We start from the raw sequence: 17,376 nt of genomic DNA, 5'->3' as shown, positions 1-17,376 counted from the left end.
TTACACATATGTTTGAATCAGTAACTTATTGTTGTAGTTGTCTGGTAAAAGTAATACTGCTAAAGGTTCAATATGAAAATGTTCAATTACCTTTTATAAAATTACTTTCACTTGCAACATGCTTATGAAGCATATTTGAAAGATAAAACATCACCCACAAAACTTATTTACCTTAATTTGTAATACTGTGATGTATGCAACTGCCAAACCACAAGCTCCTCCCATCATCATGAGTCCCCAAAATACATGATTTGTTAAATGTTTGTATCCCACAATGATGGGAATCTCTCCTGTGCAATACATAAGAGGAAGAAAAAGGAAGGCTGCAATCAGATTGTTATAGAATGTCAGCAACCAGACATTCCCATCAACTACAGGTAATACTTTCTTCGTAAAGATGGAATACAACGATACAAATAAACTGGCCAAGACTCCATAAACAACACCAACTACAGATAAAGATCCTGGAGAAAAATCAACAAAATATAACTGAAAATATCAGAAAACAGGGATCACTTTTATGGTACTGTATGATTTAATGAGAACACAAGTATAGAATTTTTTTTTTCATGATTTTAACAGTTAACTTTACAAATACTAAATATATCATGAATTACCATCTGATTATTTAAATACAGGTTTAAAAATACACCATTTTAATGGGGTGAAATTACATAAAGTTACTAGCATACCCACAGGTCTATGGTCCACATTTACATGATTGCCATAATTTAAATGTTATGGTTAAACTACTATTTTCCACTTTTATAGTTTAATGATCACTGCCACTATAATGCAAATTTAAGTTCTTTGATCATGATATGAACAGTAATTAGCAAATCTATTTATTTACATTTTCTAATGTAACTCAGTGCCAAATTTAGGGCCCAATTTCATGAAATTCCTGAGGAACTGAGTGAAAAGTTACCTTTGTGCAAACCTTGGGCCAAGATAATACATTTAGAACCATTCAGTGAATCTATAGGCCTATGGCCCACATTTATAGGACTTTTATAATGCAAATATAAAACTTGAACTACTGTGTGGTTGGGTGAAAAGTTTTGCCTTGGTGTAACCTCTGTGCCAAGATGACTCATTTAGCACCATTTGGAAGTTTCCAAGTCTAGAATTTTATTAGAATGTTTTTTTTTAAGAAATCCCTGATTTTCACATAGGGGGAATGTGTGAGACAATTTACCTTTGTAAAAATTTTGGGACTGAGACAATTTGTTTGGTACTATTTAGAAATCTGTACAACCAACAGTTTAGGAGGAGTTATGTGACACACAGACTCTGAATCTTATCATATAGATAATTATCAGAAGTACAGAAAGATTTTCATTTTTATCATGTACACTGTATGTAGCTATTTGCTATTATTCCTTTGTAAACATATTATTAAAATTTACTTATGTGACAAAATTCTCTAATAAAAAGCTTCAAGACTTTTTTCAGCTGACTACATATATGACAAAATCAAAATTATTAAGCATAATCTGAAATACCCATCAGTTGATGGGAAATGTTTAAACTCAATTAAAACAATGTAATTTTAAAAGCAATCATATATTTCAAAATAACTACACATGAACTTTATCTCAAAATTTTAAAATTATAGCAGAGCTTCTACATAAACAACAGTTGCTGTTTGCTTTCCTTCCACCAACATGAAGATTTTGAGGTGATTTCACCCTTGAACACCCTATACCTCATTAACTATGAGAAAAGCATGGTTGTTTGAGAAATACTCCAACAACCTTCATACTTTGAACATGAATACCTTTAGAATATTCAATGTTGCAAAAGTGTTAACCTGCCAAGATTGTTTGAGATTGACTCAATGGGTTGGGAATAGCTAATAAGAAGGCTTTATAAAAAAAAATAGGGTGTAGTTCAATTTTGACCCCCTTAGGACAGTCCCCATAGTTCCTAGTGTTTATACAAACTTTGGTTGAGACTGGACCAATAGGCTTGGAGAACTGAGGGTGCAAACAACCATACATTTTGTTTGTCTGTCTGTATGATCCTAATCCTTTAATTCATTCCTCAATACACTTTTCCTTCTCTTAGAATGTACAACAATAAAAACCAACTCCATTTTCAAGAATAAAAGCTTTCATCAAACAGGTGGTTTAAACATGAAAATCCCTGTTTCACCTGTTATCCCTAACATATTTATGACTCAAGTCAAAACACAAGTCATATAATCCATACTTTGTCCTCCTTAACAGCTACCAATTTGCACCAACTATTGTTAAACATTTTCGATCACCAGAAAACCTAAAATCTCAACTCCCAAAGTTGACACTAATAAGCCAAATAACAACACAACATTATACCTCAGTTTACCATTCATCTCTAAAATCAGTTAAAAAATAATTCACACTCAGAAAAAAAACTTGCCATCAAACATAAAATTCCTGTCAACTTTAAATTCATTAAAAAATGCAGCCCTCAACTAAATTCACAACTAATTAAAAATCACATAAAATCAAACATTGTTTTTAAAATAAAGTGCAATAACTGTCCAAAATTTTACATCACAAGAAACTGGAAGAAATTCAGAAACCATATTCACTGAATATAATAAAAAACCCTCCCATGTTTACCACTATTGTAACTAAAAAAAATACAGTACATCTATTCAAAATGCTGTAACTTGAAACAAAGACACAAAGTAAAGGAAGCCATCTTAACTGATCAAAATAGCTCTACACTAAAGCAATATCCTGAAGTACCTTTACTAAGCTGTTATGTAATCTCTAGTCATTTGATCTCTTTGTTCTATACTGTGTATATAATTCTGTATCTATGTAAGATACTTGAAATTGATGATAAGAAAAGCTTATCAAAATGTTGTAAGTTTGTTATTTGTAATAAAGTTTCTTTCATTACACATTCAATCCATTTATAAAATTTATTTTATATTTTTTTTATTAAGTCTTAAGATTTGTTAAGCACTGTTTTTCTCATGCCTTTTTTTCTTTTTAAATGTTGTCTACATAACACACAAAGTAATTTTAAAACTAAAAATGATTTTGTGCATCAGAAAAAAAATGTTTTCACATTTCACATATCTTTATAATGTCCAGATGGGTAAACATTTCTAAAGAAAAACTCATCAAATTATATTAAAAAACTTCACCCATAGCAACAACAGTCCTTGTAAGTTACAACTTCACTAATCAAACTGCACTTAGTCATGGTACCCATGGTAACAGCTCCCTATAAATTACCATTTCACCTATCAAATTACACATACTAATGTTATTCCTGACAGTATTTTTCTGTAAATTATCACTTCACAAATCAAACTACACTCAGTAACATTACCCATAGTAAAAGCTACCTCTAAATTATCACTTCACCAATCAAACACCCTCTAAGAACACTATCTGAAGAATGAAGTAACTGATTCTCATAGGTAACAGGTTGTACTGATTAACTGGTTTAATTTCTAATTGTATTCCAAACTCGTTTTGAAAAAATAAATAAAAATACAGTTTTGCTTCTATAATATAATGTCAAGTGTACCAAGCTGCTGATAAAACAGTATTTATACGCTATAAGACAGAACATAAATGTTATTAGCAAAAACGTGATAAAAAGATACCTGCAACACCTTCTTGATCAACTCCTAAAAGAAACCCAATTATAATTACAGCACAACAAGTAACTGCTTTCATTGAAGTTTTCTGTTGTAGCAGAAAGTATGTTAAGACCTGGAAGGTAAAAAGGATTTGAGAGAAATTTAACAGTAAATTGGATGTTTTCATGTATTATGAATTTAACAGATGTCTTGTATAGTTCAAGTTATTACTGGATTAACTTACAAGACTTATTTTAAGAAAATTAGTTATTCTACTATGAAAGTCCTTAAAAGTGTAAAGTAATTCATTTAACAACTGCAATAGCTTATGTAGAGAGAATAATAAAAAAATTAATATATAATAATATAAAACACACACCAACAATCAAATTAAGAGTAATATAAAACAATTACAAAAAGATCAAATTAACTCTTTCAGCAAGAGTTCAGTTTCTGAGATTGACCTTGTGACCATTTTGTGCTTGTTATAGTTTTGATGATATAACTTTTAAATCAGTAAGTGTATATCCATGAAATTTGGCAGATTATCAGTAAACATTGTAATGGTATCATATGAAAAATACCAGATTTATTTTTATCAAATGTTAAGATTTGTTAAGTAATGTTTTTCTCATGCCTTTGTTTTTTCAAATGTTGCCTATCCAACATGCAGAATAATTTTAATTTGAAGATTAAAAATACTTTCATGCATCAGAAAATTTTCACATTTCACATATCTTTATAATGCCCAGATAGTTAAACATTTCTTAAGAAAAAACTTTACATTTTATCTGTTACTTTTACAAACAAATCTCTGTAAAGGTTTTGACAATAGTCTTTTTCATTCTAAAATGACTAAAAGCTGTAACAAAAACACAACTGTTTAGACTAAATAACTTAAACCTCATAACATTATATATTTATTATTTTTATAACACTGACCTTTCAGTTGTGTCTGGCTAACACTACAAAATGATATGATGTACATGCACTCAAGTTACTGTATTCAAGAATATAAAACTCATAAAAGATAAAATAATTATTTCTTTTAGTTACAACCTTGGTACTCAGTTGCTGCTTGTATAGGTTGCTAAGGCTCAAGACATTTTGCATGTGGATGATGAAATTAGTTCATGTTCTTAAATTTTATACATACATTTGAATAACCAAAAATCAGTACTATAAACATTCATTATAATTTATCTAGTTTAGCAACTAAGCTATGTTTGGGTCTAAAATAGATATGAAATTTCAAATCTCAAACAGAATCAAGACTCAACTTACCAGCACAAAGGACTGACTTGAAAGAAAAAAGGAACACCATTATATTTGAAAATGGCTGAAAAAAATAACTAGGAGGATATTCTTAGCTTTCAACTGGTTATTCATGTCATATATATAAGTATACATACGGGACTATTTGCAGAAATGGAAAGACATGAGCAAGGCCACTGTGTTTGATTCAGTACATGAACAATATCCCAACAAATAGAAACTACAGAAAATTCTTATTTTATATCTTTTCAAAATTGGTAATTTAAGTTCCTAATTCATACAAAACTGTAGACTTTGTACTTTGACATCACAAACATTTGATCTGAACCACTGTTGCATTCAGCATACTACATGACACACAAAAATTCATGTTAAAGTGAGTTGTTTTTTTATTTACTTTTAAATTAAGAAATTAAGTTCTGTATAATACAAAAAATTGTAACAAATTTAATGACATAAATTCATAGAATAGCAGTTCAGTAAAATTTTGAATCTGAGTCGATAAACACAGTGACATGGCCTTTGACCCCGACCTGGGTGGAGAGGGTTATGAGTAACATAAGACACTTAAGAATCAAATTAAAAGTAATTTAAAACAATTGATAGGGATGAAATTAAGAATACCAAATGTAGCTGTACAATAAACTTGAGCAATCAACTGCCTATGAACATCAATGAGCATCACTTAAAATAATTAAATAACTGAAATTTAACATTTTACAAAACTGCAAATGTATTTCCAATAATACTTACCTCTGCTGACACTACAGCTATTTCTCAGTCTCAAGGTTTTCCACTCTTTGCTCATCTAAACACTAAGAATACTTTTTCCAATTTTTTATACCCCACTTGATTTTCCTTATGCAAAAATTCTATTTGCAAATTTCTCCACCAACTTCAGTGTACCTTCTATCTAAGTCTGTATATAAGCACCTCATTGAGATAATGTAATCACTTTATTAAGATATAAGCTGATTTTAGGGAGGAAAGGCAAGAGAATGTCAGTGAAGATAATTATTATTGGAAATACATTTCCAGTTTAGGAAAATGTTAATGTCCAAAACATACCATCCATTGACACTATAATTAGAATCCCACATTGAGAAGATGGAGGAACTGGTGCAGGTATAATCCATACTAAAATTGTTTGTATATAACAGACATGTACAAAAAAAAAAATAAAAAAAAGGTATAAGAATGGGGAAACTTCACTATATCAAGAAAAGGTAAGCTCTTCACATGGAACTTAGTTCCTACATCAAAGGCGGAATAAAACATGAGTAATTATCGATATAGGCCAGCCCCAACCTGATAGCCAAAGTTTCACAACTCTGGGTTGGAATTAAGGGATTGTGATACATACATCTCATGGTGATGGTTAGGGTTATTGGACCACAATGCCTTATATATACTTGGATTAGATTCCAACCTCTGATCACACACTGATGCATCTGACACCACTGGAATCAATGTGATAAGGTAAGCAATACCTAAGTGAACAAACTTTCTTCTCCACCTGAAGAAGTCCAAAAACAAACACCCTAGGCTCAAAATGATGGGACTGTGTATGCCATACTCAAGCAGAAGAACAGAACTCATCTGGACTGGAATTATGAACATTTATCCTCAGTCCCCAAACCAAGTGGACAAGGAGTATTCTACTTGCCCTTTGGAATTCTGGAGAAGACATGGAACTTGTGCTCAATCAAGAACCTAGGATTGGAACACTCCGTGTTCAGAAAAATAAGGAGATACTGGACCAGCTTTAAGTAAAAATACAAAAAAGAATATATGTGTACCCATCTTTCCAAACTGGATAACTTCATTCAAATTTGAGCTGAAATTATGAGTAAGCTCCTGCATAGGCTTGTGCCACTTCTACTAACATCTGGAAAAAACATTCATGGACCTGAGTAGGAGGACCCCACTGAAACACTCTAGAGGAAAAGCTTCTATTTGCCCCCTGCACAACTGGAGACTAGCAGTGGTAAGGACTCACAAGCTTCACCAATAGTCTGGGGTTCTAAAACACATTGGAAAGTCCTGAGAAACTGTCTGATCAAGGTTTTTCTCAACAGAGGTAGAGGTGGACATTCATGAAGATACTGAAGAAGCTAAAACCACATTTAAGCTGACCATTAAGATGCAACCAAGAGAGCTCAACAAGGAATTGAGTAAGCCATAATCAGAACCTGAGACAAGAGCTGAATCAGGGAAAGGCATACAGATATAAGCTTGTCCAGTCCTGACTGAATACACCTACTGTCCAACACTTGAGAATGAAGTATTGGAGACCAAAACAACTGCAGTTGAAAATTCCAATGAGTTGCAAAGGCATCAACCGTTGATAACCAAAAATAAGAGGAAATACACTGAAAAAACTTGTGATGTAGCATCTAGAAGATTCCAGTTGGATTGAGACATGTGATCTGCAATTAAGTTCATCATTCCTAGAACATGCCATGCTAAAATATGATGGGAATGAGCCCAGCAGAGAAGATCCAAGGTGGAAAAACAAAGGTCTTGAGAATGTGTACTTCCTTGACGACAACTGATTGATTGTTTAGAATTAAGCACAAAGCTACACAATGGGCTACCTGTGCTCTGCCCACCATGGGTACTGAAGCCTGGGTTCTAGCAGGGTGAGCCCATTGACATAGTGCTGAGCCACTGGGGACTCCTTGATGGCAAATCTGAGATACAGCCACGGAATTGTCAGAATGTATCATGACAATTTTTCCCCTTCAACCATTGCCTGATGTATAGCAAGAAATTTAAGAACACTGATAATGGAGGGTAGACTCATCTTCTATCCAAGTACCCTAGGATTCCTGACATTCAAGGTAAGCTCCTCATACCTGAAGAGATGCATCTGTGAACAGGCAGATCCATGAATCAGGTGGTGGAATGGATACCCAAACAGTAATGTTGCTTTGATCTAACCACCATTCGCAATCAACAATGTTGTTCCTGAGTAATAAGGCAGGATGATCCAAAGGGTTGGAATGCATAATCTATTAGTTGGGCAGATGGTTCTTTCCATCACTTAAAGCCTGAGAAGGGTTGGTTAAATGCAATTCATATTACAGTAATATAAAATAATTAAATACAAATGAAATTAAGAGCACTGTAAAAATTTACTAACAGTCAAATGCAGGTACTTTAAAACATAAACAAAAACAAGTTAACATTAACATAAAATATTTACTAAGAATAAAATTACACAAAGTATGAGTAATAAAAAACATTTACTTAAATGTAACCAATTTTTATACACTAACAAGCTTCCATGAGCTTACTTAAAATATTCTCAACAGTGTTACTTAAGAAAAAATGATTGATTTCATTTTTTTTTTTTTTACTTTTTCAGCTTTTTCATAACAAAATAAAACTTACCACATTAAACACTGTCGTTAGTGAACGCCCAACATAGTAAAATGGTACTCCAACATACTTCAAACAAAAGTTATTGAATGAAATCATACCCACAAAAATGAATGACAATGGAAAAACCTGAAACAACATAATAGGAGATTTACTCAGACTTTCTAGTCATTAAAATTATAAAATATATTCCATTTTTAAAATAAACAACTGCCAGATGAAAAATCTTTAAGAACTCTGCATAGCTGTAAGTTTCAGGAAAGAATTGAGTCTCATTAGAACTGTTAAGTTCAATCACCATTACAAAGTAATATTAAAAATAACCTAGTATCAAACTAAATATATTTGGGGAACATCACAAAAGAATTTTTACAGTTATATACACTTAAAAAAATTCAACTACTCTCTCTAAATGACACTGTGACTTATGATAAAATAAGAGATGGTTTTCACATGTCTGGTATTACTCTCTAGGTTTTAAAATTGAGAATATTACAGATTTTGTGGATGAAGCCCAACTGGATGTGGTATAAATGATCTAGTTGTTTGACCCTATAAATTCACAATGAATAAAATTCATATTTCACCAACATTTTTAAAGAATTTTGAGTTGTATTAGATTTCACCTGGAGTGAGTAAACCTTCTTAGTTGCAAGAGTATTACACTGAAGCATTTAGAAGCTCATGAGAAAATATTGGCTTCCTTCGAAGGTAAAAAATAAGTCGGAGTAATAACCTAAAGTTCTCAGACTTATTTATACCTTGAATTTCTCAAATTTTGCATTAATGTTCTAAATCAGCTTAATGTGTATTTTGTGTTCAAAGAATTACATAAATAAAATAGTTTTTGTTCTTTTTGCTATGCCAAGTTGTACTCCAAGCATCAACATATAAGTTCATCAAGTAAAATGTGCTGGCACACAGGAAAATAACAGCAATTTGATCCAAACAGAAGCATTAAAAAGCTAGAAATTATCAAAAGAACAGAAAATCTTATTCAACAGGAAGCTGTAGCAGCAAGAAATGTAACAATATCAACCTGATCTAACAAAAAAAAGCACTAGCAGACATAAGACTAGCAAAATATAAACTGATACAGCAAAATGAAAACAAGCAGAAAAATAAATGAAGACAACCTGATCTGACAACAAACACTAGTTGGCAAAAAAGTAGAAACAAACTGATTAAACAAGATGAAAGAGCAAGAAGGTATAACCAGACAGCATGATCTGAGAAGCACTGGTAGACAAGAGAAATGAGATAGACAAACTGATCCAAAAAGAAGAAGAAGGTATAACCAGACAGCATGATCTGAGAAGCACTGGTAGACAAGAGAAATGAGATAGACAAACTGATCCAAAAAGAAGAAGAAGGTATAACCAGACAGCATGATCTGAGAAGCACTGGTAGACAAGAGAAATGAGATAGACAAACTGATCCGAAGAGAAGAAGAAGGTGTAAGCAAAACAACCTGATCTGAAAAAAAGCACTATATTAAGCAGGAGAGAAACAACAGATAAACTGATTCAATAAGAAAACTGCAACTGCATACAGGAATATAAAAAATGTTAGTTTTAGAAATAAATAACATTATGACACCAACTTTAGGTTCTTTTATTTAGTTGGGTATTCAGTATTTTGCTTTACAGCTTCTTTAGAATAATTTCACTAAATCACAAACTGTAACTGACAGTACAAAGTTTTAATTTGATATTTACATATAGATATAAAACTGATTAGAATTTCTTATATAAAATAATTAGAGCTTTGTAGTGTCAATTCCAATTTGTGTTTTAGTGGAACACATCTGAAGAAACCATAAAGCAAAATGTTTATTGTGCAATTAAATAGAAAAATAAAGTTGGTGTTATAAGGTCATTTATTTCTACAATTAAAATAAAAACAGATAGGTAAATATATTCAGATAATTTGATTTGACAAGAAGCATTGGCAGGGAAAACAGAATTCTGACACAATAATGTTCAAATAATATTTCTCTTAATCACATCAATATCATATATTTTCACATAAAATGCATATTAAAAAAAAAGAAAGTTAAATTCCTGACAACAAATCACAAAAGAACTTATTCCAATTTGATCTTGCAATATTTTATTCCACATACAAAAAAAACAGCAATGCTGACTGAAAAATTCAAAATATTCTGCAGAATCACAGAAAAGCTTTAGCCATACTTGTTTCAAAGCTCCAAGATCAACTCGTATCCTGGGAAATGTAAAAACTGATGGAGCCATGACAGAGAAGGCACTTATCAGAACACAAAGAGTTGTTGTTACTATACACTGGAAACAAGTTATGAAAAGAGGTGCCTCCAGCTGGAAGTAAAAACTAACAGTTAATCCTACACAATGTTTCTAATCTCTACTTCTCCAGCTCTTACGTTAGATCTGTATTAACTGAAGCTACTTCTACATCTCTTACGTTACACTTTTATTAACTAAAACTACTTTGCTAGCTCTTACACTACATCCATAAACTACTTACTTATACTTATAAAGTATCAGCTATTCGTCTCTTACATTATGCTAGTATTTCCTGTATTCAGTTAAACAACATAAAATACTTTGAGAAGTAACTTTCCAGAAATTAAAATTACCATTCTGAACTTAGCTTCTTCCTCACAGTATATCAACTTATACCTTTTATACATTTTTGGTGTATCGTTGCTTGCTAATGCATTTTTCATGGGTGTGTGATGTACATTATGTCCTTTATACTTTTAAGGATTTATGTATTCAAACACAGTCACTTATAAAAAGGCTAGCACCAAGTCCACTGAACCCTCTAAATGAGGTGTATTATTTTTATTCTAATATGATTGTTAACCTGCTTAAACAGTTTGGTTTTGCTTAAGTCAACTGAAGTCCTTTTAACTTTCTCAACATGGGTTCAATCAATTTGACAGACCAGATGACCTCTTTGTATTTGTTTAAAGTCTTTATAGACTTAGTAATTCAAATTTTCAATATAGGATGTATATCTTCACAACATTTTAATTAACATTATAATCCTTTCACACAAAAAACATATTTTAGTGAAGTATTTTTAATAAGCTAAAATAAAGATTTGTTCATTTCTATATCAAGCATTTGTTTTGAATAGTCTATATGCAGAGAAATGTTAATGTTAAAATTAAAAATACTTTTCTTCTTCCCAAAAATCTCAAGCTTCCTTTGTGTAATCTCTAAAACCTCCTCAATACATTTCAAACTTTTTTCAGTAAAACATTATATTTTATTTGTTATTTTCTCTACATTATCTCTATATGAGATCAATCAATTTGAACAACCTCACATCCACCAAAAAATAAATCCAAATTACTCTTGTTTTCTTTCTAAAATAGATTCAATTTGTAATATAAAACTGCATTTATTAGCTCTAAGTAGCTTTAGGCTTGTAACAGTATACATCTATTTATAATTAAATTTTGTTTTCTTGTCCAGAGAACCATGTCTAACTACTATCAGTATCATTATAAGTTGTAAATCATTCAGGGAATATGCAACACACATTGCACTATTGAATTACATTACCTTTATTATTACTTATTTTACTTAATCTAACCTTAATTAAATTTTTAAAAAATCCTTATTTTTAAATTTTAGTTACTTTTATAATAATAAATAAAGAATAAACATAAAAAAAATAAAGTACTTACCCAATCTTCATTTTTCTTGCTGTTGATCATCACGGACTTAACCCTCCTTTTTTTTATACTAATGGTAGTAATGCACAATATTTTTATTTGATTAAATAATGCATCAAAGAACACAAGACTAATAACATGCAAAAAAGAAGACAATTTCCCCTAACTCAAAATTCCTCCAAGCTAATCATGAACTTTCTCACAGGAACACAACTTGTACTCTGAGCGAAAATGATGCTTATCTGTTCAAAACATAATTTTAAACAATGCATCATTTGATAGATGAAATCCTTGACTTTCTATTGGCTATAGGTAATATATTATTAAATGTGAGAAAAAACTATTAACAAATCTTGAAAGAGAGAATGTGCCCATTAATCAAGATTATACTGTAATGAGTTCTACTGTACTGATGAGTTAATAACCTTCAAAGGTCAAAATATAACCTTCTTTATTGACCTCGTCCTTTATATAAGGAAATATAAGTAATTACCGTAAATAAAATAAGTTCATTTTTTTTAATTTTATTTAAATCAAGACACTTGATATGACCTAAGATACTCACTGCAAAATGTAAATAAACTCCACAATATGATTCCAGCACTGTTCTGTCTAACACTATGACTAAGTATTTCAACCATACCTACACACTATGATATATGTATTAACTCCTCATATTTATTATTATCATATTTCAATATGTGTACAACTGAACTTACTGAGAATAACTTGAACTAAATATATGTGATTTCCAAGATGTATATTTAAGATACTGGTTTTTGATACAACAACAAAACAACATTTTGATTACACTGAACCATATGAAGTTTAATTATAATCAAAAGAACAAAACTTACTTGAACTTGTGGGCTACTTAACAAATGTTTGTTGACAAATACCATTGAAATAGAAATCACCCTGCAAAAAACACAGTGAAACTGACATAAACAATTGTTTAAAACAGAAATCTTGCTATAACAAGTTAAAACAAAACAAAACACTGATTTCTCTGTATCCATGTAATCTGTTAAGCATGACCAACTAAAGCTTTAAAAAATGACTCAATTCTAATTAAAATATGTCTATAATTTTTCAGATGAATTGTGAAACTTTTAAATAGATAGAGCACTGGTTTAAAGATAACAGTATACATGGAAATCTTGTGTTCCTGTCCTAGTGAGGGCAGATTGTTGATAACCAGTTTCTGTTATTAAAATAATTAAATATTGTTAAAGTTTGCATCCAGTTAGTGATCATTTGTATTTTCTTTCTTTATCAGCATTGACCAATACAGTTTTTAACTTTTATCTTATCTTTTAAATCTTCAAGTTTTCAGAAGACATATTAATAACACAATCTTCCTGAAAAACTTTTTCATTACTGCCTATAAAAACTATCACAAGCATAACCAATGCCAATTGAAATACATGCAAATACAGTTTCTTGCAAAACAAAATAAAAATTTTAAAGCAACATAACTTTGGGCATCTCTAACAGTTTGTTTTCCATTCAAGATTTTGAATGTTGTTAAATTTCTAACTTTTAACAACATTTCAAAGTGATTAAAAACCCCTAAAGTAAAACTTGCTGATCAATTAATTATTGAGCTCATTAATGGATTACATACAATTAAATGATCATTCTCATGAGATAGCTAAACAAAACAAATTTTTTTTAATCAGGTTTTGACACCTGCAGTGGTTAGAGTGCAAATAACCAATTCTATAAGCTTTGTGCTTAACAATAAACATGCATAATGGCAATATTTTTATTACTTGAACAGTTGGAATAACTGAAAATAGTAATAATTAGAACTCTAATTTTAATTAGTTGGTTCTTGAGTCATGACACTAATCAACTAACTTGAAGAAACCTGAATAAATCAATAATAATAAAATCATTATGGTAATATTTAAATTATTGGACAGTTGGAATAGCTAGAAAATGCTTATTTTGATTAATTCATCATTTTCATAACATCAGCAAGTATAATCATAATTTTATGTTAATTATTTTTTGACAAAAATTGATGTCATCAAAGCTCATAGCCAATTAATTATATTTATTAATCAAGCTAATTACCCAACTCTTAATTACTACCATTCTCATGTTGAATGTGCAGATTTCTAGAAAACACTGCGAGATTGAAATACTAAAAAAAACATTAAGAAACCTAGTTACTGATAATAAAATACAGTATAGTAACAAAAGTTTGAGTAAAATTTAAAATCAGTTTGTTTGCAGGTAAAATAAACATGAGAAAGACAAAGGTTCTACTGGTAAAATAGACAGCTCACTGAGAGAACAGTTTCAATAAACTTAAAATGTTCTGTATTCACTCTATTTTTTACAGTTCTATTTGTGCTAATAAATGCACAATAATTACTTTCAAAATAACATTATTATATCTTTCATAAGCCTATCTAGCTATTTTGCTTTAACACCTATGCTCTTAATACTCAGGAATATAGTCTGTAGGTAGACTAAAGAGAAAACCACTTAAAAAATAAATTTATTTCTATACTGCTCTTCCTGTTTTATGATTAAAGATGTTAAAGGTATGGTTTTGATGTTGTGGGCCTTAGAAGAACTACCTAAAACAAAGTCACTAACTTTTTACTTTGTAATATGGCTATGCCTGATCATAGAAAAATAGTTTAAAATAAAAGGTCTAAAAACTTGAAAAAAGTCAGTGATAACCAAATAGACATATTTAACTTACCAATATGCAGAAACAACAGCTACTACATGAATATATTTTCTTATCAATTTCTGAGAGCGTTCTTCTGGAAGTTCCATTTTCAACATGTAGTATATTGATATTTGAATCACTACAGAAGTTTAAAAAATTATATGATCATTTTACAGCTACTTGACTGGCCACACTAATTTCATTATAGTTTAAGTACTAGAATTCCAAAAAGTATAAATTATTAACACATATCAACTCGTTGAGTTAAATATTCCTAATACACATCAATTTATTGGAATAAATGTTCCTGTAGTGTTAATTAAGAAGTAACTATATTTAGAAGCATGCCACTATAATGATCATTTTCTAAATTCATTTCAGCATGTTTATGTTTCCTTAAAATCTAAAAACAAAAACAATAAATAGTACTTTTAATGTGATAGGATGAGAAACATATACAAAGGAATAGCCAATTTAGTCTAAAAGCAAATGTTTGCTACAAACTAACATATACAGTTAAACTGTTTGCTACAAACCAATATATGCAATTAAACTTTTTCAATCTGTCCAAACACTTCAAGCATCAAACTCTTCTTTCACATCCATATTCTCCTATTCCATTACATTTTCAATTCCACAAACAATAAATTTTCTAACAAATCACTGCTGTCATCATGTTTAATTAAACCAACCCTAATGAAAACTTACCACTATTTTTCACTTAATGAAAAAATGTATCCCTGGTTTCTTTTATCATTTGCTAGTGCTTCCTGAAGATTACCATTTATATAAAAAACTTCACATTATCAAGTAATTAAAATCTTGTCATAACCTTTAATAAAAAATGTTTATATTTAGCTTTGAAACCATAGTCCAAAAAAACTCCATGCAAATAAATAAAAGAACAGAAAATGCATGTAATACTGTACAAACTCAAAATCATAAAACTTCTCATCAAGGTTCTACTACCAGTTTTGTTGTCAGTCCAAAATACAGACTGATAATACTGCCTCAAATTCATCATTTGAAATTTTGAGTATTTATTTCAAGCTGAAATTATTTAAGTTTTCCCTTTTCTAAACCCTTTCCATGTGGTTATTACTGACTTTAAGAGTAGCCAAAACAAAATGCACCAGACAAGTATATTTTTCTTCTGAAGATATAGAAAAATGTTATTCAGCTCTAATTTTTTAACCTCTTATAAGTTTAGATATTTCTAAACCCTAAGAACTGCAATAGTCTTTACACAACAAACCCAATCTTTTAAACTTCCTGACTCCAATTACTTTTGATTTTGAACTTTGGAAAATTTTAAATTAAATGCTAATTCAAGGCTTTAAACAATTTTTAAAAAGAACCAATTCTAAGTAACAAATGTTTACTGTAACTGCAATTACTTGGAATGAAGGCAGGTTTTTAACCCAGAGACTGCAATCAATACAATTTTTTTGCTGTTCCTGATGGTCTCTTTAACTGGAATTTTTTCTACTTTTTTATTTATAAAAGGTCCCTATGGAATAATTTATATTACAAAGCATCTCAATCTATTGTTTGTTTTTGTTTGTTTTTTGAATTTCACACAAAGCTACTCGAGGGCTATCTGTGCTAGCAGTCCCTAATTTTGCAGTGTAAGGCAAGAGGGAAGGCAGCTAGTCATCACCACCCACCACCAACACTTGGGCTACTCTTTTACCAATGAATAGTGTGATCTCAATCTAAATAACATAACCTGGAATAGCTTCTGGGATGTGGATGCCATCACAGATTTTGATATGAAGCACATTACAGATTATAATGTGGAAAAACATATTACATGTTATAATATGTAAAGAACATAATGGGTTATGACATGTAAAGGCTTAATTAGTAGTTTCTTTTCTCTGATATTTCTTTCAGAATAGCAAGTATTGAATAAGAAACTTACTCTGATTGAACACTTCACTTTGCAAATTACTTGTTTAAAAAATTGTTACTTTTCAATGTAATTTAAAATACTAAGTTTGCTCTTTAATGGTTATGTGTTAATCAGACATTCTTAACCTGTAATTAATGCCATGGCACTATTGTTTTACTTTTATATTAGAAATAAATCATTATAAAAGAAAATTCTGTAAATTAATTTTATAACATGAAGCGCTCAACTGAAAAGGTTTAAATTAGTTTTATGATATGGTAAACCTACATAAAAAAATGGAAGAAAGAAAATTACATTTCTTCCAAAACACAACTGATAAACGCTCATTCGAGATTTCGTATTTATGTTTCTGCCATCAAGCCTGCTGCCAACGTAAAATATTGACTCGTGAATCGTAGGTGTTATAAAATCACAATGTACGATATATTTAGCTTTTTCCCACTTCATATCCAGACACGTAAATTGTAGTTCTTCAAGTTACAAATGGAGCATTACAAACCCAGTTTCCTTTCAATATCTCAGAACCTCTGCCCAAGTAAATTATAAAATACAAATTTACCTTTAATAAGTTTTATTGTTTATTTATAACAGTAGCAACGGCAACAAGATAACCTTTGTATGTATACTGACACCAGTAACGACAATATGCAAACCAAAATATTCGCCGCGTAATGTTAATCACAAGAAAAAACACTAACGTCTCAGAAATTATATAAACCCGTTCGTCCAATTCACTTGAAGATGCGAAATACAAATATCTCGAACATCCAAACAACAGAATATAACTTATATCCAATCGAAAGTTTTGAACAACGTCACCCTTCTGATGCTTTTACTGCTGCCTGGTAGTATTA

General features: G+C 30.4%; 1 protein-coding gene across 6 annotated transcripts in view; it reads right to left on the bottom strand.

The window, feature by feature from the left end:
* The window catches only part of nac (GDP-fucose transporter nac), a 28,586-nt gene extending 11,210 nt beyond the window's left edge, over positions 1–17,376 (bottom strand). Inside the window, exons 1-8 of one of the 6 annotated variants that reach the window (XM_076472492.1) lie at positions 17,082–17,371; positions 15,316–15,377; positions 14,638–14,746; positions 12,773–12,833; positions 10,444–10,584; positions 8,261–8,377; positions 3,614–3,722; positions 172–464 (exon numbers count right to left, since the gene is read on the bottom strand). In XM_076472492.1, the coding sequence (XP_076328607.1) occupies positions 172–464; positions 3,614–3,722; positions 8,261–8,377; positions 10,444–10,584; positions 12,773–12,833; positions 14,638–14,723 (807 nt within the window). In that variant the 5' untranslated portion in view covers positions 14,724–14,746; positions 15,316–15,377; positions 17,082–17,371. Of the gene's footprint in view, positions 1–171; positions 465–3,613; positions 3,723–8,260; positions 8,378–10,443; positions 10,585–12,772; positions 12,834–14,637; positions 14,747–15,315; positions 15,378–16,816 lie in introns of all 6 variants that reach the window. The other 5 variants (XM_076472494.1, XM_076472491.1, XM_076472493.1 and 2 more) reach the window with 5 other exon arrangements.

The sequence above is a fragment of the Tachypleus tridentatus genome, chromosome 12 (assembly GCF_004210375.1).
Source record: "Tachypleus tridentatus isolate NWPU-2018 chromosome 12, ASM421037v1, whole genome shotgun sequence".
NCBI lineage: Eukaryota > Metazoa > Arthropoda > Merostomata > Xiphosura > Limulidae > Tachypleus > Tachypleus tridentatus.
This window is presented reverse-complemented; position numbering and strand designations above follow the sequence as displayed.